This window comes from Durio zibethinus, chromosome 12, assembly GCF_047325235.1.
Source record: "Durio zibethinus cultivar Kanyao isolate XHJ-2024 chromosome 12, ASM4732523v1, whole genome shotgun sequence".
Lineage (NCBI taxonomy): Eukaryota > Viridiplantae > Streptophyta > Magnoliopsida > Malvales > Malvaceae > Durio > Durio zibethinus.
The window spans coordinates 15,303,877-15,331,198 of record NC_143173.1 but is presented as its reverse complement, the minus strand read 5'-3'; the positions used below and the strand labels follow the sequence as shown (position 1 = coordinate 15,331,198).

Below are 27,322 nucleotides of genomic sequence, written 5' to 3'. Positions count from 1 at the left end.
TGTCAAGCTAACCATTTTTGTCAAAAAATTATAGAAAAAGATTAATTCATGTCATATCAGTAATATAAATCAATTTCCTTCAAATTTGAAAAAAATTAAGACACATTTGCTTACTCTTTAAACACCATAGTGAACGTTGATGAAATACTCCAAATTTTACCGTTTTATAACCCACACTAAAAATGTATTGCAAGTATATATAAAGCTTGTAAAATTGATTCGAATCCGAAAATTTATTTAATTTATCCAAAATTGAATCTAACACAATTTGACTTATTAAAAATAAAACTAAATCGTTATTATTTGAATTTAAAATGATTCATTCATAATTACTTAAAAATTTAACTCAAAATTCCTTAAAATTAAATTTAATTAATTTTAAAATTCAACTTGCATTTAAAATTATTCAAATCCAAATAATTTTAGTATCAAATTCAAAAGATTCAAGTCTAAAATGACTTTTAAAGTAGAAAAAACTCAAATCTTTTAACTTGAAATGACCCAATTCGACTCATTAAATTGACGCTTCTACAGGTATGAATATCGAATTACGCCTTCATCCAATAATTTTTCACTTACACATATTAAAAAAAAATTTATCTACACAACTTCATACGAAATTTTAAAAAAAAAAAGAAAAAGTCTCCCAAAATATTGAAGGAATAGTTATAAAATTAGTGATCAAAGTATAACGCGTAAGTAATTATTAAAAGAGTTTTTGAGTAAAGACTTGATCTCACACCGCTCAAAACGACACGTCCAATTGTGGGATTTTTTTTTTTTTTTTTTTGCATAATAAATGCCTTTTCCTCTACGTCTTCTTTTAGGCTTGACCGCATTAATTGTTCTTTAAGCACAATATTTTGCATATAGGTTTTAGGTTTAATTAGGCAAAAAAAAAGTTCATTATTGGTGAACTATACATATATATATATATATATATAAAACTCATAGAGCTAAGTCAACAAAAGATTTTCCAAGAAACTTTATAATATATATTAGTTTTATTAATTAACTTATCTGACAAATGTTTCTTTTAATTATTTATTTTTTTCATAACAGTTTTTCTTTTGATTATAGTTTGTTGATACGTTAGAATTTAGTCATTAATTTTTTTTATTTAAATGAATTTGCAGTTATTAAAAAAATAGAAAATGGGATACCTTGTGAATTAAAAAAAAAGGATCTACTACAATTGTGAGGGATGTAATTAATAAATTATGATCAGATGAGATATATCAGGAATTTTTTGTTTTGATATACCAACAAATATGTTGTATTTTTTTTTTTTACAAAGGAATTCATGTATACGAAAAAGAATTACAAATATTAAAATTTAAATTTCAGATTTATTATATATATTTTTAATTTTAAAATTAATTGTATGAAATCAACTGAATTAAACTTTAAATTTGTTAAGTATTATTTTAAGTTGCCAATCATAGTCAGAATGAAGAAATTTCATGACAAATATTCCTATTAAAATAATCATGACATTACATATGTTTATTTGTTTAATATTTGAGGAAACTTAACGTTAAGTTCATGGAATTATTATGAAAATATTTTCTAGAAAACACCAAGAAACTCATGAATTAGAATATTAGTTAGTAACAAATAAAACAAGCTCATGGAATATAATAATATTAGTTGGAGTCAGTTTCTTTATTGATTAAAATAAGCATTATTAGTTTTTAAATACTACAACATCTTTAAGGATCAAACAAGAACATGATGACAAGGAAAGCCTGACGACATTTTCTTTAAAAAAAAAAAACAAAAGCTTATTGGGTTTTAGAAATAAATAAAAATAATAATTCATAAACTTGTGTTTCCTTTATTTAAAGGTCAAATTATACAATTAATCCTTATATGAAATTTGAATTTTAGTCCGTATATAATAATTTTTAAAAATTAAATCATCATACTAATTTAATTTAACAATGTTAGTTCAATTGATAACAATGTTACTTAATCTTTGTTAAATTAATTGACATATCCGTTGATCATGTTAACATGAGATTGACTTTAATGATGTGATATTGATTTGTTGATGTTACAATTAGAATTAATAAAATCAGTTATTAAATTATATAAATGGCCCATGTACTCATATAAAATTTAAGATTTAGCCTTTATATTTGCATAAAATTTAAAATTTAATCCTCTAATACAAAAAAATATATTTTTAATTTTTAGAAATTTTCTAATTTTTTAAAACATTAAATTTTAAAAATCTAATTAAGACTCATTTAAAAAGTAGCTATTTAATAAATTTTGAGATATTTCATAATAAATGAACATAAAATATAAGGATTTTTATCAATTCAAAAGTTAGGAGTAATAAATTTCATAATTAGTCCTTAATCCTTTCATAATGTTTGATTTTTATTCATGATTGAGAAAGGTGTTTTTTTTTTTTTTTCAAATTCATTCATTCATCAATATTCTATTAAAATTTGAATGCAATATGAATTAAATTTACCACATGATGCTTTATTGGATATGCATGTAACAAATATGTACCTTCCATAATTTAATGGTACCTTGATGGAATGAAGAATTTGAAGCAAATTCAAAACCTCATAAATGAAAAAAATCAATTTTTGTAAAATTTAAAAATAAAAATAAAATTTATAAAATGATTATGAACTAGTATAACAAAATTTACCTAAAATTCAAGGTATATAATATAAATAATCTCTTATTTTCAAAATCTTCATTGAGACAAAAATGATCCGATACCAATTAATTAGCATTTTTTATTAAGTATTTTTCTATAATGAAAATACACTTACAATTCACTAATAAATATGTATGCATGTATTTATGTTTAATTTTCTATATATCACTCTAATAACCTCAACAAAAAAAAAAAACCCTTAATTAAGGGATGCAAAGGAACTCGGCAAGGAAATTTTGTTGCCTCCTGTCTAGTTTCTGGTCTGATTATCAACTATATATATCCTAGAATTTTTACATCATGTCAAATTATCAATATTATCGAGAAAAAATTGTATGAAATAGTTATTTCAAATTAGCATATATATTTTTGCATGCCATGTATTTAAATTATATCACATAATCATATTAATAAAAATATTAATCATTTATTACATGAAAAAATGAATATTAATTTCAACATACTCATGCATCTGATGTATAACATATAATTGATTCTTTTCATTAACATGATTACGTTAAATGGAAGAGATATATCATACAATCCTTTTTCCATTATCATCTCCCCTGTCACGTTTCTCTATGGTTGTTACCTTTCTAATCTTCGACCACATATTTCCCATATTTGTTTAGCAATTAAACAAATTGAATTTCCCCTTTAATTCCACATAAAAATAATTAATTTTTCTTTATATAAACTTTTGAACTAGTCTTTTTTCAAGCAAGCCGACAAGAGGATACATGTTCATGGCTAATACATAAAAACCCAACTCCAAAATTCTCTTGTTTTTTAATGGAATTGTCTTACTCTAACCAAGCAATTATTGAATTTTTTTTATTTGTTTAACTAAAATTTTGAGAATGATAGCTGTTTTTGGGATCTTATTATACATGCCGAATAGACTCGTTCGTTTTCATTGATATGATTCTTGGAATAGATATATACGTTTGTATATATTAATGATATTACATGTTAAATCTAATCAAAAATTGAAAATGACAAATATATTAATGAACTCGAATTTTTAATTCAATTAATTCATATAATCACATTTAAAAAATAAATTATAATTTTTTTAATTTTAGATTGCGACTTCTTTAATTCTGATTATTTCAATTGAATTAAATTTTGCTTAAAATGACAGAAGTGGTCCTTCCTAGATGCAAACTTGAACTTCTTTTAGAACTTTCAATCAATTATTTTCCCACGTATACTAAAAAGATCAATTTTAATATTTGTCGTTATGCCATTGGCTCGGTTTATTGAAATGGATTTTATAATATTAATTTATTTTCATTTTCCTTCAAACTTTTCATAAAATATGTACAAATCATTTCATTTTCATTTTTATTTTCTTTCCTTTTCCTCTCTCCCAAACAAATAACATAATACTGTTGATTTTTTTTTCCCTTTTCTTATTCCCTTCTTCCTTTTTCCCTCTACCATACGGTTCCAAGCAGCCAAACAAGACCACATGTAGACAAAACCCTAAAATCTTGATCCATTCCTTATATCTTTTTTTGGAACACTCGTTATACCTTTTAGTACACAACCATATGAAAACCACACATGCCGACTTGCCGATTTTTTTCAATTTTTGGCTAAAAAATAATAAAAACAAAAGCTTTTGAACAAAATTTAATAATGATCTAAGTTTTTATTGTTTTATTATAATCAATTAAACCCTTAAATATTTATTTTTACCGATGGAGTTATTATTAAAAAAAAAATTAATTAACCATCAACACTTATTCTCGCCTAATTGAGGGTTCAATTGGGATGAAAATAGATATTTAAATATTTAATTTGATAAAAAGTATATGTTTAGAGGTTTAATTGATCTGAAATAAAAATTTCATAACTTGATTAATTGAAATAAAAAATTATAAGTTTAAATGATTATTGAACTTTTATTCTAAGACTTTTTTTATCTTTTTATTTAAGTTTTTCTATTTTTCTTAAATCAAAATCTATTTTTCGGATCAATCATTTTTTTTTATTTTATTACATACAATCAAAATATAAAGAATATTAAAAGATCATGTGGATGTAAAATTTTTGATAAATTATTCATACGCTTTTCTCCTTTTTTTTTTTTTCTTTAACTTCGTTCATAGGTTTTCTTAGTAGAAATTTTGAAGGCTTCTTCTTTTCCAATCAAAGTTTGAATGCTTTAATAAATAATATATATCTAATAAGATAGATTACTCCTAATATTAAATATATTGAAATTTGAAAATCTGAAACTTAATATAATTAGTTTATACAATTATTTTAAGAGTTAATATCTAAAAAATTTGAACTCAAATCTTAATATTTAAATTTTTTTTTCTATTTTCAGATTACGTTTTTTTTATAAATAAATAAATACACACATATATATATATATATATATATATATATATTGGGATCTTTGGTATTGCAAAATCTTATTTCATTTTTTCTTCATTGGAGGAAAGCCCAATGTATATCTTCAAATTATCATATCTCCCAAAGAGGAATCCAATTGCAAGTTAATTATCCCAAAGGTCAAATAATCTGTCCAAATTATAAATATTTTTCACCAAAAATATATAGAAGAGTAGGTCAGTGGATCAGATTGGTAGTATGCGCATAGCCCATATCAAATTAATTAAATTTCTGCTTTAGTAATCAACAATTTGTTTTTATTTTTATAAAAAATAAATAATAAAAGTATCAATCAAAAGAAATTTAAAAAAAAAATTAAAAAGTCAATTTGTAAAAGCATGTATATATTATCTTTAGTTTTGTATATTTGTTTTAGATTTTAGTATTTTTTTTATATATTTGATAGTTAGGGAGGAATTAAAGAACTATATCCTTATAGCTTTGTCAATAAAAACGTATCTTTATGTATCACACTTCCATATAATAAAATGAAGATTAGACTAATTGTCATATCAATACTATCTTAATACTAATTAATTAAATTAAGTACCTCAAAGTCATTGCAACCAAAGCATTGACTTTTGACTTTATGGCATGAATATACATATACATATATATATATATATCAATGGCTACATATGATTTCGTAATTATTTGACACCATTTGAAAATGAAAAAAAAAAAAAAAAGGAGAAATATCGGTACTCTTAACCATTTGAAAATTGGAGCTGAAACTTGAGAATAAATTTGAATTAGAAAGCTCAACAATAGCCCCATATCTCCATTTTTTTATGGAATCTAGTTAAAGGCCAAACCAGGGAAGCAAAAAACAATTAGGGTCAATGATTTTTTTTTTTTTCCTAATCAACTGGAGGGGTAATGGCCGTGATTGAGGGGAAAAAAAAAGAGGGTTAGCATCTTGGCTTTTGGTTATAAATATTCTTCAAAGACCAAGATGACTTTTTTTTTTTTAACTAAGACTTTTGTCAATGACAAAATGCCACGTCAGATGAAACGATTCAACGAACAATTAGCATTTTTTAATTAAGATTTCTTTTGATAGTGTGATTGGAATTTTTTTTTTTTTGTATTACAATTATGTTTTATAATTAAATTTTTAAAATGATATCACACTACAGTGAAAAAAATTTTTATCGTGTTGTTAAATGAGCTTTTAATGTGGATAGCATAGAATTGAGCTTGAGATTAAATGGAATTATTCTTATATTGTTACTTTAGCTTAATTTATTTAACAAATCAAGCACAATCAAATGGAACTGATCAAAGTATTATTTTTTCCATTCCAAGTTAAAGCAAGTATAAATGAATTTTTCCATTTTAAAAAGAAAAAATAGAATATAAATCTTTTAGACATAAATATAAAAAATATAATTGATTTAAAATTAAATAATCAGTCAAATCCTTATTATTTTATTGCAATCAATTAAAATTTTACACCAACAAATCCAAGCCTTAACCCCCACAATCTTGGAAAAGAAAAAAAAAATTAAAGGTTGAAAATACAACTAAGCATATGTGCCCATTTGATAATAAGGCGCATATGCTGGAGCCTAGTGTATTCATTATAAGTTGCACTAATGTCAAAAGAAAGTATAAAGTTTGAAACAATCCTCTCAATAATATTAAGGATAAGATACTTTTGTATTTGAAAAAAAATTAAATTTTCAACAATAGTGTGATTTATTAATAAAAATTATATTTTTAATTTTAAATATCAAATTTTATTTGTAACAATTTTAAATACTAAATATATATAAATTAAGCCATTTCTTGTAAAAAAAAATAAATTCAACCCATCTTTTTACAAAAAAAAAAAAGCAACCATAGAAACAATGCAAAAAAAAAAGTTGCAATTCCATAGATCTGTACACAACCATTACAAAATAAATCCAAGAAAGTTTTAAGGAAAATTAAAAAAAAAAAAAAAGGGAAAAGTGGAGTCTGCTAGTAAAGCTGCTGTTTTCTGTCAAGCCACCATCTGCAGCTGCCAGAAACAAAGTTCGAAGAATTATGATTTACTACAATCGGTCATATATTTATGGGCCTACTTTAAACTTAGCCCTTTCTTTTTTTTTAATGAAATGGACCCATGTTCAGTTCTGTTTAAGTTCTACTAGGCCCAAAAATGGAATTGTTATAAGAAAGGGAAAATACGGTAATAGATTAAATCAAACAAATTAATGCCTACCCAACTCCTGCATAAAATTAAATTATATAAACGTTATAATCATTAAAAAAAAAAAGAAACCTAAGTTTCTTAAAAGTGTAATTTTCTCCTTTTTTTTTTTTGATAAATTACTTTTAATTCACTTATGATCAATAATTTTTTTTTTTTTTACTCAAGGTTTCGTCTTAACTCATATAATTATTCACAAGCTAACACTTGATAAGTTTAAGATTCAGATTTTAATTTTTATAATTTTTTTATTCTCAAATTATGGTTTTTTTTAAATAAACTCTTTTTTTCTCTAATTTGCCTTCAAAGATAAACAAAAGAAATTAAAAAAAAAAAAAAAAAGAGAATATATAGCAAATTTATTACTTACCAGAAGTAATCCCATCTAGGTCTAACTTTGGACATCCGGTTTCGGCCATAAGGGTAATCAGTTTCAGCCCTTTTAGTGTTTTGGAAAGCACAGCAACCAATAGCATAAATCCCAATCAACAGCAAAAGCATGACAATGTTTAGAACTGAGAGTTTGTGCCAATCCCTTCTCACAGATTCAAGCACCCCAGCTTTGCATGAATCACACCCATAGCAAAGCATGGTGGGAGCATTGTTCCATCTGTAGCAATCTGGGTTTTGGGCTACTGTTGTCACCATGTTGTAATTGCATGATGTTGGTGGCTTACAGCAACCAGACTGCACCCAAAACAAAAAAATTTCAATAATAATATTAAGTTCTGTATTAGTTTTTTTTTTCTTTTACAAAAATAAGTCTTAGTCTGAAAATAAAAAGAAAGAGTTGCAAATGTAAAGATTTTAACTACAAATATGTTAGATATTACTTTTTCTAAATGGTTATATGAACCAATTGAATTAATTTTTAGGTTTTATATTAATATTTTTTTTTCTTTTTTTTATTTTTTTGGTATATAAGAGGCTTCAGTTTGAGAATAAGATAAAAGACTACTAAGTGCTAGGATTCAAAATTCAGACTTACTAAATATCATCTATTAAGGATGATTGCATGAAAAAAAAAATCTGATTACCTGGATTGGGGTCATGTCTTTGTTGAGATAATCAAGAGGAGTCCAGAAGGCAACTTTGGCACAAGTCCTGGAATTCAACAAGCAACTTGTAATAGTATTCCAATACCGAGGATCCTTGATCCTATTTCTCAACCAAGGTGAATAATCTTCCAACCTATACTCCCTGTAAACCCTACCAGGAACTGCCCCCCCACCACCTTGGCTGGTGACCACAAATCCAAATATAGTCAATCCCATTAAAGCAGCAATGATAAACAACATGACAAGCAGATAAACCCAAAGTGCCCACACCACATTAAAGCAAGCCCCAATGAAACCTGCCAATGAAATTATCAATATAACAAAACCTAATACAAGCAGTGGTGTTTGAAGGAAACTTTCACAGGTTGTGCTACTCTTTGCCATCCATAAACCGGCTCCGATGATCGGTATCGATGCTAACAGTGTGAAAAAATTCAAGAAACCTATCGCAGTGTTGCTAAACCTATACATCTTCTTAATATTTCACTGTAAAAAAATTTTTTCTTTTTTTTGGGTTTTTTTTTTTTTTTTTTTTTGCATCAATGGAAGTGCTTTCTTCTTCTCTACTTACTGGTATATATCTTTATCTTTATCTTTCTTTGGGGTTTTGCTTCTTTTCTTGTTATATGGTGTCTTCTTCAACTTTTCTCTTCTTTATCTTTTGTTTAATTGGTGGTATGCGCTGCTTTGCTTTTCCTTTTTTTAAGTTCCCAAAAAGCCTTCAAGAAATCAACATGTTTACCTCCCATGCTCTTCTAAATTTGCTTTTCCCTGTGTTAGGGTTTAATCACAAACTTTATTTATTTCATGTCTGCTGAAAGTGACTAATCTATACTTCTTAGTGATTAAGGAACTTTATTTATTTTTCTTAGTGTGATCTACTATCAAGTTCTCGAAATCAATTTATGATTTTAAAAATATTTTAATCGTTCGATCGATATCTTAACTTTAAAATCAACATCCATTAACTCAATCGACATAACATTTAATTAATATAAGTTAACTAATCACATCAACGCAAACTTAGTATAAAAAAAAGGGTTTGGATCACATATAACTCATATTGAATCTTCCATCCTCATTCCATCTTCTCCAACCTGCTCCGTCTACTTTTGCACTTTGTTAATTGGGTTAAATATAAAAATGGCCTATGTACTATATATTTTTTATCAATTTAATATTTAAACAAATAAAATTATCAATTTAATACTCCAATTTTCATTCTATTATCCATTTAGTACCTAACACTAATACCATCAATCAATTTACTTGCATTATATGAATATCCAATAAAATATTGATATATGTAAAAAAAGTTTATTTAGTATTACATCATTAATTACTACGTCAACATTAAAAGAAAGTTTCTAACAAAATCACAAAAATTTTAAAATATGAATATTTTTTAAAAAATTATAAAAAAAGTATAAAACTGAAATATTTTTAAAAAATAAAAAATTATGAAAACTTAAAACATAAAAAAAATCCTTAGAAAATCTAAAAAATTTTCTTATTAGTTATTTATGTCACTTCAGCAAATAAAAACGTTAGTCTGAAAATACTAAAGTGATGATGAAATGAAAATTTAAATATCAAATTGACAATTTTTTTAAATATAAAAATATATATAATACATGTATTATTTTTATATTTAAACTTTATTAATTTAAAAATCAAAACACATTTTGAAAATATAAATCCGACACCTTTATATATATATATATATATATATATATATTTGACAGATCACACAAACATCCAATTCATCTTTCCCTCTTTCAACAAGCTCCTAATCACCATTCCAGAAAATACGTTAACAATTTTTAAGAGGTACATATTCACTTGAAGCTCATATTTAAGAAGTTTATCCACAAAAAAGCATATGGAAAAGGATGATTCTGAAAATCCTCTTCTCCTAATCACTGCATGGTTCAGTTTGAGATTCCAAAGGCATCACCAAAATCAAATTGAGAAAAAACAGCTGGTCTCGCTAAAAGCATCAAATTCACAATGCATTGCCCGAGGCAAGCAAGGAATAAATGATAGAAACAGACTAAACAACTGTAAGTTTTTTATTTTTTTGTTAAATTATATGTAGAAATTATAAGTACAATTATGTGTCCATTTGGATTTATATTTTTGCTTTTCCTATGGCAATGATATCAATTATCAGGAGAGTAACAAGTAAATATGGTTGATTTTGCATGGAAAAAGAAATAACATTCATTACGAAATCAACTAGAAGAAATCTTGTATAAGTCAAACAAATAAACTTATAAATCAACACAAAATTCGACGAAACTGAAATTAGGGTAGTTCAGTATGATGGTATTTTTGGATGTTTTAACTATATGGAAGCTGGTCAAAGGTTGGAAATGAAGAAACCAGGACCTATAGTCAGAAAGCATGGTTAAGAGATGCCGAAGTTAATTTTTTGGGATGCGTTTCAAAAGGTATCTATAATTTGATGAGGAAAAAGGCGAAATATGTTGAGAAAACAATAATGGAAAGAATGCTTAAGTCTTAAAGTAATTAACTCTCCTTTTTATCTTATATATGAAATGAAGAGCAATAATTTAATTGAAATAATTAATAGTAAGTCTATATGAAGTTGGAATAAGATTCACGAGAATAATTATAAATTACATTTAATGATTTCAGACAAGTGTAGATTGTATTTAATGATCTCAAATAAGTTAAAAATCAAACGTTCGATATAATATTTTGATGGGACATCAATGGATGTGTCGTCCGAGCCCTTCTTTGATGAGAAACGAGCTAATTCTAAGGTGAGTATTCTAGATGTTGATCCTTATTAATAATGATATGACAAGTTAGCGTGTTGATTAAACGATCAAGAGAGTAGATCTTGTTATTTCAGTAAATAAGTATAATAAGTTATCATTTTTAACAATTAACATTTATAATTTTTTTTTTAATTTTTAGACTACGAACTCTTTTATAAAATAAATTTTGACAAAATTTATTGCACACAATATCTTGAGAATTGAAATTTCAGTAAAATTAATTTTTTAAAAAAATAATAATTGTTTGTCAAGAAATGGCACAAAAAACAGGCATTTTGGTAAATTGCAAAATATACTTTGAACAAGAAGCTGCTGTTTAATGAATGGACCCAATTTTTTTGCTTCTTTTCAAAGCATGATCAGGACCCAGAATTGTTGTGTTTTATCTTTTAGGTGGATATAGAATGTATAAATGGATGGCTCTCCCTCCTTTTATCTTCTCCAACATTCTTTTGTTTAATGCCTTTATGATTCTCTTTAGGGCTCCACCAGAAATTCGATAAATAGAAAAAGATTCCACCAAAGTTTCTCGTCATTGGATATTCTTTGCTAATCATTGATCACAATTATAGAAAAATTATTCACTAAAATTATTCTTTTCTTTTTCCTTTCTCATTACTTATGAGATATATTAAGATCCACTTGAATGAATATTGAAATAGATAAAATTAAAAATAAAGGTTAAGATAAAATTAGGTAAGACATTGATGTTTTGGTTTATTTGTTCAGTCAACAACAAACAACTAAACTACCTAAAAAAGGAAAGATCAAATGGGAAGTTGCATTTAATGATATTTATCAAACTTATAGTAATAAAAAAGAAGATAATTTTAAATACGATATAATTTAAAATTTCAATAAAAACTGTATATAAATTTGGTAAAGATAAAAAAATATATGTTTCTTATTTGACTGTCAACACGAATTGTGATAAAGTAATTTTCGTATTTTATACATATTTAACATGAAATAGATGCAACAAGAATTCATAAATTGCCAAATATAGATAAAATAATATTAAGAGCATGAACATTTTTATTATCCATGCAATAAAGAATATATTTCATTCAAAAAAATTACAGTTCTACGATACCAGGCAATCAGAACTTGCTTTAGACAACATTTGCAGTTTCAATTATTGAAGTCCTATAAAGAATAGATTTCATACAAATATTCTACACTTTGGCAAAGTTTATTCTAATTCAAACACCAAATCTCTCTGCTTTTCCTTTCCAGGAAAAGAAGCAGAGTAGGCAAAAATGGAAGGGCACTCAAGAAGAATGCTTTCTCTTTTTACGACTTCTTTTTGTGGCCCGGTATATGAACAAATCTGTAATTCTTTCGCTTATTCATCAAGGGGAATGAATAGTATTACTAGATTTTTTTCTTTTTAACTTGGCATTGGCTTGTTCTCCAAGAATGATCTGAAAAGTATGAATGATTGCCGGGGGCGATGGAGTGGTACCTCATGACCTGCTCCGGTTACTGTCACAAATGTCAGCCCTTTGTATGCTTGGCTCCACCCACCAACCTGGATTCAAAAAATAAGAGATCGAGTCAGATTAACATCTAGTGGATCACTAGCCTGAATATGCCATCTTGATTTTAAGAGTAAACGATATGGTATTCATGTTGTAAGAGCATTATAACGAAGACGATGGAACCTCTTTGTTTAATGATATTGTTGTTGTTGAGCTTAACAGAAGAATATGCAACATCTGTATTCAACAGTATCCACTGACCCAAAACTCCGATAAAAGTTTTCGATGTTATAACAGCATCGAAGAGTCAAGGACTCTGTTAATAGTAAATGTCTCAGTTCATCGGTACTCACCTTCCCGTTGTCATACCAAGGGTACCAATTGGTAACAGTAGGTAGCTTCAAGGCATCAATGGAGTATCGAGTTGCAGTCACAGGAACTACTGCATCAGTGTCTCCACTGGAGAAAGAGTTCAATCAGACCAAATATCAGCAAAATCCCATGTAGAAAAATAGTAACAGCTTCTTATTCTAGATGGAATAGCAAGCCGTTCAAGTTATCACCACTGGAAACTTAGCTAAAATGAATCCCGGTTTTCATAGTCCCACTTAAAGCATTTTTCAGACAGTTAACAAAATTTAAGAAAGTACACTTTGAGCCGGTTTCTTTGTCTATCAGAAATTGTAGTTAATCATATACATTTAACATTAACATGAACTTTATATTAGGCTATCTTCTCTTTGCCTTACAATTGTCCCCGATTATAATCCAGTAATGTCCTTTTCTTGAATTCACGATAGATTTCCTCCTATCCAAACAGAAAAAAGTACAATAAACAACTCAAAGAATCAACTTTATTGAGAACTGAGAACTGGGACCGTTGGCAAAGGTACCGTACATCAACATGTGAAAGTTTTATCAATTTCCAGGACAAAACACGACCATCTTTGGGCCTAACCTCCTCATAACTCACAGAATATCAGAGGTCGGGTTTAAGGCAAGCCCCACCAACTTAGTCAAACAAAGAAAGGTGGGGAACATCAATGGGGATTACATCCTATAGTAATGGAGCCCTTCTGAGGAGCATGATATGGCAAATTTACAAAGGAATCTAACCATATCATGGATAATTAACTCTTTGAGTAACAACCATAAAATTTCCTCCGGGACTCAGTCAAATTCAGATATTTTAGCACCCTATGGGATTAAAAAGGGGGTGGCAGACACAAAATCACAGGAAAGCTAAGAGGCAAAAGTAGAACTCAGAGTTAGTTCAGTTGATTCATGAAATCACCCTAAGAGGTGACATCCAACAGGTTTGGGATTCAAATCCTATCACCTGCAGCCCCTTCGCTTATCCCCAAGCTGCAGCTTCAACATTTGCCAGTCACAAAATTCTTAATTGTTGCTACAATAAATTCCACATGAAAGAGCAAGTCTCACTGACTACTTCTAAAGCAAATAAAAAACAACTTTCCAATCTTTGTGAAGATAAACAAAAAGAAAGAGAGAAACTTACCTGTAAACCCATACCCTAAGACCAGCAGCAATTAGTTCTTTGTATATAGGAAGCACAGAGAGAGGAGAATCCGCCCAGTAATTTCCAACGATATTACTGTAAAACAAAGATTTTTTAAACAATCAATGCTACTAGATATCTAAAAGAAATTATTCAAAATCTACGGATCAAATTTCCCACCTGCATGTTTGCCATGGATAAGAAATACCAGTTACATTTGCATGAAGTGCCTTCTGGACTTCTGGGAGATTAAAGTACACTTTAGAATACCTCTCAGTGCATGGATCATAAGCTCTTGACATCCATGGCTGCAATTAAGTAACAAGACAAGGTCAATTGGGGGATTGGAAAGGAAAAAATGGACAAAGAATTCCACTCAAACAGTTCGTTAAATTATAAAACGAGATCATATTCACAGTAATAGACATTGCATTCATAACAAATGTCAGCTCAGGGAAAATTCATATCCCACTGAAATTAATACCATTTACAGTTGGGAAAGACAGAAAATTTAGCATAGAGGGAAAAGAAAAGAAAAAGTTTAATGAAAATTCAAGGGGTTCAGATATTCGCATTTAATATTTGAATCTAAATTCAATGCTTTAGATACTACATGCATATGAATTATGTTCACAAATTATATTGAGAAGTCAAGTTTAGTTGAAGATTTCAAATGTAGAAAATTTGCAAGCACCGATAACTAAAATCTGTGAAGGTATAACAATCAAAAAAGTAGATATGCTGTTGTCTCATCACTATACAACTGTACTCCATGGCCATAAAATGTTAAATGTGAATCATGTGCCTCTTTTTATTTTTTATCTCATTATTGAGTGCACCAACTTTAACAGGAGAACACCATATGGTCCACAGCTGTCAATTGAAGCTTTTAGTCAACCAAATTATGCCTACCGACAGCCCTCCATGATCTTTGTATGGATTAGGCGGGCCACAAGCGTGCTAAGAAGAAGATGAGGAGGAAAGAAATGCTGTGAGTGGAAGGTGAGGCCAGAAGCAGTAGCACCAACTCTCCACACTCATGATGTAACATCATTGAACAGAGAATGTAACATCTGAGATGAGTCCACAGATTTAATGCCAAGTCCCACTAGAAAACCAGTCTTGGTATGAAAGTTCTCACAATTTTCAGAAAGATACAAATTCTACTTGATGTGTTTGTTTTCTATAATGAATCACAAATTATCTATAAACATCACATGCAGAATACAATAACCGGCTTTTTATGTAAATGATTCAGCTTAACTGCATATTACTATGATCATACACATGAAAGACATGCTTCTTTCAGTCCAATTCTCATCCTTTCCGGGACAAACTGTCATCTGAACTCGATTCAAACTATCATCAGAATAGTTGCATATATATTAAATGTTATAAAAGATATCCAAATTCCGTTGACAAAAACTCCTTATATAAACTAGAAAAGAAACAAGACTGAATGTGAAGATAGGTTTTGAATATATCTGGTTCATGTAAAACTGTGCCAGGTTAGAAATAAACAACATTGCTAGAAAGCTGCGAAGATTCATAATTGAGATTGCTAGAAAAGTGCAATTTTTGTGTTCATAGTTAAAAAAGATTGATGAAAACTTACATAATGACCACTCATATTGCGTCTTAAAGTTGCAATATCCTTGCAAGGTTGTGTGAAGATGCTATATGGATCAATATTTCCTTGTTCCACTTCAGCAACTCTGAGAGCAATCATGCACTGCAAGGATGGATGTGCAGAGGATCCCAAGTCACAGGAAACTCGCAATCTTCTATAGGTGGAATCGGATATCAAACCATGAGTCCACCAGTACTCGAATGTGCCAACATAATCATGGTAGTCATCAGTAACGGCATTTCCAACCTGTATAATGACAGAAAACAGAAGTCATTTTCCCATAATTGAAATTGCTACCATGTCATAAAAAATTTTCTCATCAATAACTCATTCTCACCAAAAATCCCTTGAAATTGATAACAGGATTCTGAACCCCTTTGTTTCTTTCATAAACAATTTGAGACAACTGAGGAACATAATGACCTGAAAGTAATTAACCAAAAATATTGGCCTTTAAATTCAACCTCCAGGCTCCAACTAATCAAGTGAAAAATTACAGCTGAAAATGGATTGAAGCAACACCTGCATAACTTTCTCCAGCAATATAGAAATCTCTATGCTTGTACTGTGGAAACCTTTCGAGCCAATTAACCAAAAAAGCATATGCATCTTCAGCTGCAAATTTACAACACCCAGATCCCAAAAACATCTAAAGATATCAAAATCAACTTTCTTAGAATCTAAAGCAACACAATTTACAAACAAATAAGTTACCAGTTCTCCTGTCACCAGCAGTGTATAAATCTGATGTCGTGTTTGTGTATGAAAAACCAACACCAGCTGGAGATTCAAGGAATAGCAAATTTGCCACTGACAACAATTCAAAGAAAACAATCTTAAATGAAATTCAGACAGGAAACAGATAGAAGAAAAACAAAAGCAAAAGATCATAGAAGACTTACAGTTGTTCCAAGAATAAGGATTCAAGTAAAGAGTCTTTCCATCAGGCCTAATACGAAAAGGACCTATCTCTTCAGCTGCTCCATAGGCAACAGAAGAGCAACCAGGTCCGCCATTGAGCCAGAGAACAAGTGGTCTTGTCTCAGGTCTACGATTCACTGGTGACTCAATCAACCAGTAAAATAATGCCCTTCCAGCTTGTTCATTTACAGTCACGTATCCTGAATACTGATTAAACTCAACATTCTTTGGCTGTCCAGGTAACTCAGTGATTTTATCCAAATTTTGATCTCCAAAAGAAGAATAAAAAAGAGTACAGCAAAACAAAAGCACAAAGGAAAAAACAATGAAACTTGACTGACCCATTAATGATCCAATCAAGAAGTCACAGAAACAAGCAAAACCCAGAATCACTAATCCAAAAACACTTCTGGGTTTTCAATGATGGCAATTTTGGTGAATCCTATAACATGGGGTTTTGTAAAAATGTAAGCTTGAACCGTAATCAATCAAGAATTAATGAAAACAATCTCTGGGTTTTATAAAGATGGAACCCTTTGGAAATCCAAGAAAATGGAGTACAGTAAAAATGTGAAACTTTAACCGAAAAATGAGAAAGAAAGAGAAAAAGACAAGTCAAATGACACAATGAAAGTACGAAACAGACAAAACAAAACAAAAACACAGAAACGACGACGACGACGACAACAAAAAGCAAGTCACTTTGAAGTTTGCTCCAGTAACTTAAACAACAGAATTCTAAAATGAGACTTTTAAGACTGAACTAGACTAAACTAACAGTAATAAGAACATAACTCAAGATATCTAGATCCCAAAATATCTCCTGAATTTCCCAAAGAATCCTAAAAATTAGAGAGTGGTGTTGACATTTATAGCATTTAATAGTTTTCACAATCTCCAATGATTGTGATTGGCTGTCATGAGGTGTAAAGGTAGATATGAAACCAATTACGCCAACATTTTTTTCTTTTGTGTTCTTATTTCATTGTTGATTAGATTCAAATGAATGCTATGAATTTCCCAAAGGGTGCACATTGGGCATGTTCCAAGATTCAATTTTTTTTATTGTTGAAATAAAAAAGTTAATTTTCTGTAACTGTTATCAAATGCAGAAAAAAAATTTTAAGGATTAAAACGTTTTAAATTGAATCTTGGAAATTTTGAAAGGGAAAGAGCTGATTTTCACTGTTTTTTTTTTTGTTTTTAAGAATCTAATCAGTAAAAGTACAAATATTAGTACTAAGGTTATGACTACGAGGAGCTTTAGAATATTCAAAGCATGCAAATAATGGAAAAGTATAAATTTTTTGGTTCTTTTTTTGGTAAATACTTACTATTGATTGCTCTGGTGGCCAATGAAGAAATTTACTCTTTGAAGTCAGGAATTAATTTTTTCTCTCTTCTTTATGAAATATTTTTCCCATTATTAAACTTTTAAATGTTATATATTTTTAATTCTTTTTTTATAAATAATATTATCCCATACATCTATGTCTCGATACGACTTTTGCTTTATAATTAAAATTTATATAAATATGAACGGTTCTGATAAATGTATTAAAAATTACTAATCAAAGATGATAATTAAAGATAATTGGCAATTTTTCAGTCAATTTTTTTTTTTAAATTAGTACTAAAAAAAATTACCAATCAAAGATGATAATTAAAATGTTATTACTTATTAGCATACATGTTGTAGTGCTTTAAATCTACAACCATTACCTTTTAATTAATTCATTAATTAAATATGTTACTTAAATGTTTCACTCTTATACCCATATCTTTTTTTTTTTTCAAAATTGCCTTCACAATGGATCTGTCTAAATTCAGTCAAATTCGATTGATCGTCGAAATCTATTGCTCAAAAATCAACTCAAGGCAAAACATCACGCCCGAACAAAGCTCTATTTTTGTTAAAAAAAATTAAAATATTAAAAAATATATATTATTTTTATATTAATATTTTATATATTTTTGAAGTTAAATTAAAATTAAAAATAATTTTTTATTTATTAAAACATTAATTTGAATCAAATCAAATCTCAACTCCCAAACTCATATCTAGGGCAGGTTCTACTTCTTGGTAATTGCTCCATTTAATTTGTCTATGTATATAAGTATAAATTGACTCCCAATGATTGTGATTAGTTGTGGTCATGTAGTGTGAATAATTTGAGCTTAAGAAATTGTTAAGCATTTAATGGCATGCTAATCAAAGTTTTGTTGAATTGATATTTTTTTTCTTCAATTTATTATGTTGGTTTCTTTGCTATTGACCAAAACAAGTTGGATTTGCACATGGCTTTGGTGCTGGAAATTAAAGCTTTTTGGACTAAAAATCATTAAAATAAATGCAAAGGTAGAAAGCCTTTAATTGAATCTAATGAACATGATAGAGGAAAGTGGATTTAGGATTAATAAATTCTTCAATCATTTACTTGGATAAGAGTTTTTAAATAAAAAAAAATGTCTCTCTCTTAAAACAAGGAGACAAATGCTTTAAGACACTGTACTTTGCAATTCAACAATAATGGATGAACTAATTAATACACATTAGAAGATTATTGAAGTTTCAAGTCAATGATCTTTGTATATAATCTATGATCTACACAATTTTATTTGAAAAATATATTAATTCTGTATAGCTTCACATGTCTGCTTACATATGTAAATGAATTAAGATAATCAAATTTGATTCAATGAATACTTGAATTTAAATTATTAATTATCAAGTTGTGTTCAAATTTGATGTATTTGAGTAATGAATTAACTTATATTTAAGTATTTTAATACTTGATTTAAAAAGTTCACAAATTATATTGATTTTTTATTTTTAAAATTTAATATAAATATATGTATTTATGATTTTATCGAGTTTATTAAATTAAATTCTAACCAATTAAAAACATTATAAATCAAATTCGAATATAAAATATAAAGCTTTATCCAATTAAACTTCAAACTCCAAAATTTCGAATTAAGCCAAACTCAATCATATCCGTACCAATTGACTAACTTGACTACACCTCTTAAATTACTTTTGTACTTCTGTTTTTATTCTGTTGCAAGAGGTGAGCTGACAGCTGATAACCAATAAGGCGAAGGCAGGCCAGGGCGCACATTTTCCCACTTGATTCCACAATGGTTGGGTCGATTTTACAGCTTAGTTCCAAACTTGGAAACCATCTCTCCAATGGGTTCGACCATGAGGCCTGTAGAAATTGGACCATCATAAAGTAAGGCCCACAGAAAATCAAGCAGCCCTCCCCCAACTCTATTTGCATTGCATTTCCGCTGTGGAAATCAATGAATTGAAAACGTTACATTTGACTAAATATTAATGAAAAAATTTAAAATAAAAGGATATATAATTTATGTATTTCTTGATTTTAATTATATCTTTCATGTTATAAAATAATATATAATGTCAGACTAAAATTTTTTGATAAAATATTAAATTAAAATGTAAAATAATATACAATATTTTTTAATTGTAAAAATTCAAATATATTCTAAAAACTTATTATAAAATATAGAATTAATCAAAGATCTCAAGATTTTTTAATTTTTTAAAAATGAGAGAATAAAAAATGAGAGAATGTTGACGGAAAGTAAGGGAGGCTAAGTATCTCTTTCTTTCTTTTATTTTAATTTAGACGAAATTCAAATAAAGGAAAGGCAAGGAAAGGTATTTTCAATTCTTTTCCCTTTCCCGTCTTTTATTTTATTCAATATAAACATAAGCTAAATATCATTTCAAAGTATAAATTTGGATTAATTTTATTTGATTTGGTAAAAAAGGGATTGAAACCCTAATCTTTGAACAAAAAAATATGTATTAACCGTTAAATCAAATGTTCGAATATAAAAATATGAATTAACTTAAATTTAATTAATTTAATTATCCTAGTGTTATTGATAATTATCCATTTAAAATAGAAAGAAATTAGTGTAGAAAACATTCAAAAACAACAAAAATGATAAAGATTGGCTGGCTAGAGAGGATGTTTTTGGTGAAAGGAAAGTGATGATTGGCAAAACATAGAAGCAAAATGGGATAAAAAAATGGAGATTGGCATATTCATGGAGAAGAAGCTTTGGCAAACATAAAAACAAGAACAAGAAGGACCTACCATGTTGAGAACTTTGGAAAATGAAGAATGAAAATGATGGCTATGGCCTATGGGTATGGGCCAAAACATGATGCCATACACTCCAACCTAAGCTTGGATCTTTTCATTGACAATATCATCTTTTATTTTTAAAAAAAGAGAAATTCATTTGGCATGCCTTAAAAAAAAGTTTATTTTAGACTTCATTTTTTTAAAATATATCCAAATTTATATATAATATTTTAATAATTTTAAATATAATAAGTAATACTATATAAAAATGATATAAAAATTTTTAAAATTTTTAAAATTTTAACAAAAATCATTTATAAATTTAATAAAAATAAAAAATATATTTTGTGTTTGATGTGTTTATATAAATGTGATCCAATAATTTATATTTTTTTATATAAAATAATATGATATAAATGCTCAAATTAATAAATCTATCAAAATCACTGTATTTTTTTGGCTACATGATTATATATTTTCTCAAAATTTTTGTATTATTATTCTATTGGTAAAGTATTTATAGCTTTCCATTTGAACTTCCAAGGCACTCGACAATTATTGGGCCTTATTACTCACCAATGGGCATTGTCTACTGAAAAATATTGGGCCTTTATAACAAGCACCATATCCACAAAATTCAGACTCCCATAAAAAAAAATTAAAAAAAAGGGGCAAAATTTTCTTCTTTGCTTATTACTTAATAGGTACTAACCAAAAACAAGAACACTGACTTTTCTATGAAAACACATGATGTAATAGCAGAGAGTTGCAGAGCTTACATGACAGCTGATATTATTGTGATACCACATGGCAACAATCTATTGGATAATAATAAAAATAAAAATAACTTTTTTAAATAATAATAATAATAATAATAAATTAATATTTAATAAATTATTTATGTAAAATGTTTATATATTATTAATAAATCATATAATAATATTTTATATATAAATAAATTTTAAATTTTAAAATTAATATATAAAAATTAATATTTAAAAAAAAATATTCATTAATTAAATAATATCATTTAATTTTAATAATATGAAATTATTTAATTCATAAATAATATATAAAATTTATACATTAATAATATATAAATATAAATCTAATTATAATAATAATAATATCTCACATATTTCGGTTAAGCAGAGATCCATTGTTTGTCAAAGAGAGTTCATAAACACCTCAAATATTAAAAAATAAAAAAATTTAAAGAAATTTTTTTAAAAAATATTCTTAAAATTTTCCTTGAACATTGTAAAATTTTAGAAATAAAAAATTTGAAAAAATACACTTCTTTACCGACAATTTAATAAATTTATCAAAAATTATATTATTATAATAAAAATCTTAAATCGGTTACTGTTCTCCATCCTAAGATCCGAAAAAATAAAAACACTATTATTACAAACCAGGGCCTGAATCATAGTTAATTAGTTATAATAAATTTGGTGGAAATAATTACCCCACCAAGGAAAAGTGGTATTATTTGTTGATTTTCTTCGTAACAATAATTTGAAGAAAAGAGAAGGAATTTTTTTAAATGTAATATGCACATAAATTTTTCTAGTATTATGGTTTGCACAATATGAGAAATTTTTTATCCAATTCGAATTTGAAAATTTTAATTTGAATTTTAAATTTGACAATTAAGTACGTTAGTAAATTTTGATAAATGAAAAAAAAAAAGAAATTGGAAAAAGGGTAAAGTTGATTTAATTGTAAAAAAGTTTTAGTTATATAAAATATCATTTTTAAATTAAGGTGAAATTTGTTATTACGATTTAATAATCAATTTGATTTTTCTTTCATTCTTTTAATTTAAATATGATAATTTATATTATTATATTATATAAAATATTATATTCGTATCATATTTTATATAAAAATTATTTATTAAAATTTATATCCATATAAAAATATAAAATATTTTTTTATTTTGTTATATTTATTTATAATTTTATTAAAATTTTAAATCGTTTAATTTTTGTATTCTTTATTCGTATAATTTTCGTGGCTATCAAGTCTATCTTAGTTTCAATCTTTGACTTTCAGTTGTCTACTGAATCAACGGCGGAAAAGGTGCTCTTACATACAGTATAGTGGTGTGCCGTCCATGAAAGCCTTTGAATTTGAAGCTTGTCACTGACTAGACTATTTATATTGCACTTTGCTTCCCTTGTTGAACTTCTCTTTCCAAAAGTTGAAGTGATAAACTTTGACTTTGGGACAGTGGAGAGTGGAAATTTGGAGCAACCCACATTTTTTAAAAAATAAAGTCAACGAAATTACAAAACTACCCTTTAAATTGAGTTCAAACAAGCAAATAAAAAGTGTATTATGCCAAATTTTGTACATTATTTTTTAAATGTAAATTGAGATAAAAATTATAAATATTAAATTATAAATTATAAATTTATTAAATGTTATTTTTAAAATGACTGAAAGCACATGTTTTTAATTTTAATTTACAATCAATTTTATAAGATAATAATAACAACATAACTTCATAGTTTCTTTGAATAAATTAGAAAACTTAAATTCAAAATTTGGCATATTAGTAAAGTGGATTACAAGAATAAAAAAGTATCTCATGAATTAAAAAAAATCTCTTCCTTTAAAAAAAAATAATTTATATGTATATTTTTTAAAATTGTAAAAGGTAGTAATGTCATTTCAAAAATCATACTTTAAAAAAGAATTATTATAAAATAGAATAAACTTTTAAATTTATATAAGGGTAGAGATTAAAAAAATTGAAGGAATCAGCATTTTAGCTGCCGACGGGAGCGGAAGATGCCGCCTTAGATTTGCCACGTCAGCCCTAGATTTCCCGTCACGCGCTGTCCTTGGAGTGTGGAAGTTGGGCAAGTTGGGTACTTGGAAAACGAAGGATGGCACGTGCGAAAGATTTCACACTTGTTTTTCTGGTACATTCCCCCAGAGTGAGATTGTTTGCGTGTGCGTCGGCACGTGCCGTCGTGCTGACGTGGGCCATCTTTTATCGAGGTTTTTGACTTATTCGTCTATGTTGAGAAGTACGAAACTCAAATTGTACCAAGAAGCAAAGCGTTGGAAGTTGAGCAACGTGTGGATTTACATATACGCCCTTGATCATTTTTTTAAATTGTGACCAAGTCCTAAAATTAAGTACAAATTGTAAATTTTATAAATTTTATTTTATTTTAATAAAGGAAATATAGAAATAAAATGCATTAATTATTCAAGAAAAAATAGAAAAAAAGGGCATATGCTTTTTTATTTGAAGAATTATTTAATATACTATGGTGATGCTTTTTAATTTTCAAAGCAAGATTAAAATGGTAACATGTCCCTTTTTTTTAAATTAATTTTTTTATTTTTTAAATATATATTAAAAGATATGTGTTAACATTTTAATCTTACTTATGAAATTGAAAACTTTCATTGTCAATATATTTAATAATTTTTTTTTATTTTGAATATTAAACGCTATGAGTTCTCATATATATATTTTACATTTTACATATATACATACGTAAATATATTTCATTAGTAATCAAAGTTTATTTATGATTCGTAAAATTTTAAATAAATTTAATTTTTTTATGTAATTACATTATAATAATTTCTTTTTAGGGATGTAGATTTATAATCTACAAAAACTTTCTTTTATTTAATTTGAAATATATTGGTTTTTTTAGAAACTACAAAATGAAGTATTTATTCAAATTCATACTTTAACTTAATTAATTTGTATAATTAATTTTAAAAATGACATCAAATATATTTAAAATCACCTACATCTTTTTCTCTTATTCACAAATTACGATTCTTTTTATAAAAAAATTATTTTTCTTACAAGAGTAGTTCATTCTTAATTTTATTGGATAAAACTTACCTTACTTTTTCTGGAAGAAATTGACAAAAGTATTAAGAAGTAATTTAAAAATATTTTAGGAGTTTAAGTGTAACGTTAAAATTACCATATATATGCTCATTTTTTTAATTTTTTTTTTAATATTCAGAGATTTTTACGTCAAATGTGGTGAAAAAATTGAAGAGTCAATAGCAAGAAAGTTGCAAGTCAAGGGACATGGGTAGATGATTGGTCCAAAGACTAAGACCTAATTGTTTAGTCTTTGCAGGTCAATGAACCCTCCCTGGTCCATACACCATCTAACATTTGCATGTTTACCAAGAAATCTTGGAAAAAAAAATAAAAAGACAAATACAATGTTTTTCCTAAGCAATTGAATTGTGGAAAAGAGATTTTTTTTCTTAATGTTGACTAGATTTTGGAAATGCTATGAGTGGTTTTCTCCTTGGAGGAATAAAATTATGCATGTTATTTGACTCATTTTCAATCAAACAATAGTTTAACTTATAGATCTTCGAAAACAGCTCCAACCAAAAAAAAACAAAAAAGGATTATATTCCATACTTCACATATAAGATATTTATGCTTTCGGGGACATGTCCCAAAATTTAAGAACTTAAAATTAGATATGATAATAGACAGTAAATTCGATCTGATTATATCAAATTTAGATACTTATAAATTGATAATTAATAGATTTAAATAAAAAAATTTATTATTCGTAACAAATTCAGATATAATTTGAATAATATCCTTTGATTATTTGATATTTGAATTCATTTTCAGTTTTTTAATGAATAGAATTGGACATTCAAATTTATTGCCCGTTTATATATACAAAATTTTATATTTGTGGAAAAATTTGAATCTTAACAAAATAATTTTATTTGTTATTAATTAAAAGTGAATTTAAATTTTAAATTTTAATTATTGTTTATTTTATATTTTAAAAAAATTTAAGTAATAGAATATTTTAAAGAATTCAAATATTTAATGAATATTGTTTATTTAATTAGATATGAATTCGGATAGTAACATTAAATTTAATAAGATAATTTGATGGATTCAAATGTTATAAAAATTAAACAAATTCAAATACGAAAACCTCAAGAATAGCAAATATCACTATGTTATCATTCCTACTTAAAACTTAAAATTGAAAGTTTGAGTTCAAATTCTCAATCTCAAAAAAAAATAGATTTATGGTATTAAAAAAAGACTATTACTTATTGTGTAGGTTAAGATTATTGCATGTGCAAAATGTATAAAATTTCTAATAACAAGCACTCAACTAACCCTTAATCCTTATTTAAAATTATTTATCGTATATATAAGATTTCTATAGATAAGCATTCATCTAGTGAGAAGATATTATTTTATTTTAAGATCAGAGCATAGAAAGGATTGTTAGTAATGATAATAAAATCGAAGTTTTATAATCAAAATATTTATCATTACCAACTTAATCAATTATCAACTCAAATTAATTCCGTTGATAAATTTTCATACATAACTTAAAGTTTCAATGACATGATAATAAATAGTTTGATAAGACATTTTTAACTATGTTACCAAATCTAGGTAGAAATTTGGTTCATTATCATTTTTAATTATATATATGCTGAATCCTAGCCCCTCATTTTCTCTCCCAAAAAATTAGTAATTGCTATAGATAACTAAATCCACCAACTATTAGAAAATGTGCAAAATCAAATTTAAGAAATTTCAGCATATAAGCATTAGGTTACGTATATAGGTAGACATGTATTGTAGAAAAAATTGTCATTGGTAGATGAACTAAAAAAACCTACAAGAATTTTACAAATTAATAAAGAAATTCGTGTGGAAACTTATAAATTTCTTAAGCAAACTGTTTAAATTTTAATGCAAGATTGTCTTAAATGTTATTATGATAATTATTTTTTAATAATTTTAAATGGATTATTTTTGGTAGATTCTTTGTTGTTATTCATTAATTTTTTCTTTTAAAAAAAAGTGATTTTTAAGACAGGGCACCTAACAACAAATGGGTCCCTAATTATTATAGGTCATTCAATCTTCAAATGGATAACTTGGGTGTCCAATATTACAACCTCCTTGATCAAAGGAGGAAAAATATATATCATGTTGGGGCCATGAGAAATTACTTTTCGTGTTTGACATTTTTACTATGTCCCAATAATTCTAGTGAATTTTTTTTCACTCGAACAGAGAAATATATACATTGATCATTGAATCAATTTCATTCACATATAATCTATATTTTATTCTTAGTATTTAAAAAAATGAGTCCTAACTTTTGAAGTGAAAAAATACATGTTTTGAATCAAATTCTCAAACCATTCACCTTTCAATGGATAAAGAAAAATAATTTTAATAAATAGAAGCATAAACCTTTTTTTTTTTTATCATTTTCATATTCAAACTATTTTTAAAAAGTGTTTTTAACTTTTTGTAACCCATTTTTCTTTCAATTTTTATTTTTCTTGTAATGTATCTACGTTGAAATTTTTTTCTTGAATTAATTAGAATACTAATTGACATGAGATTTTCATGAAAAATTATAGAAAAAAAGAAAATGGGTGAATTTTTTTTCCCTTTCTCTTTCTTTGTAGCCAAATCTAATGTAAC

General features: G+C 26.7%; 2 protein-coding genes across 2 annotated transcripts; both read right to left on the bottom strand.

Moving 5' to 3' along the window:
• Nucleotides 1–6,946: 6,946 nt before the first annotated feature.
• On the bottom strand, nucleotides 6,947–8,958 carry LOC111297885 (tetraspanin-6-like). Its single transcript, XM_022892472.2, has 3 exons — nucleotides 8,327–8,958; nucleotides 7,660–7,976; nucleotides 6,947–7,097 (listed from the first exon to the last, which is right to left on the bottom strand). Exons 1-3 carry the CDS (start codon nucleotides 8,816–8,818, stop codon nucleotides 7,058–7,060), a joined length of 849 nt encoding a protein of 282 aa, XP_022748207.2. The 5' UTR covers nucleotides 8,819–8,958; the 3' UTR covers nucleotides 6,947–7,057.
• Nucleotides 8,959–12,246: 3,288 nt separating this feature from the next.
• On the bottom strand, nucleotides 12,247–17,549 carry LOC111296871 (serine carboxypeptidase-like 27). The gene is made up of 9 exons (XM_022891344.2): nucleotides 16,687–17,549; nucleotides 16,499–16,594; nucleotides 16,307–16,399; nucleotides 16,122–16,207; nucleotides 15,770–16,030; nucleotides 14,335–14,462; nucleotides 14,155–14,250; nucleotides 12,989–13,094; nucleotides 12,247–12,685 (listed from the first exon to the last, which is right to left on the bottom strand). Exons 1-9 carry the CDS (start codon nucleotides 17,048–17,050, stop codon nucleotides 12,545–12,547), a joined length of 1,371 nt encoding a protein of 456 aa, XP_022747079.1. The 5' UTR covers nucleotides 17,051–17,549; the 3' UTR covers nucleotides 12,247–12,544.
• Nucleotides 17,550–27,322: the final 9,773 nt, after the last annotated feature.

What these genes read in the sequence shown, in the direction of transcription:
- LOC111297885 (XM_022892472.2), bottom strand. Translation starts at nt 8,818, where the DNA reads ATGTATAGGTTTAGCAACACTGCGATAGGTTTCTTGAATTTTTTCACA. An exon ending in AAGACATGACCCCAATCCAG is followed by an intron (nt 7,977 to 8,326) that starts GTAATCAGATTT and finishes TTTTGGGTGCAG; the next exon opens with TCTGGTTGCTGTAAGCCACC. An exon ending in CCTAGATGGGATTACTTCTG is followed by an intron (nt 7,098 to 7,659) that starts GTAAGTAATAAA and finishes TGTTTCTGGCAG; the next exon opens with CTGCAGATGGTGGCTTGACA.
- LOC111296871 (XM_022891344.2), bottom strand. Translation starts at nt 17,050, where the DNA reads ATGGGTCAGTCAAGTTTCATTGTTTTTTCCTTTGTGCTTTTGTTTTGC. An exon ending in TCCTTATTCTTGGAACAACT is followed by an intron (nt 16,595 to 16,686) that starts GTAAGTCTTCTA and finishes AATTGTTGTCAG; the next exon opens with TGGCAAATTTGCTATTCCTT. An exon ending in TATCCATGGCAAACATGCAG is followed by an intron (nt 14,251 to 14,334) that starts GTGGGAAATTTG and finishes TTTGTTTTACAG; the next exon opens with TAATATCGTTGGAAATTACT.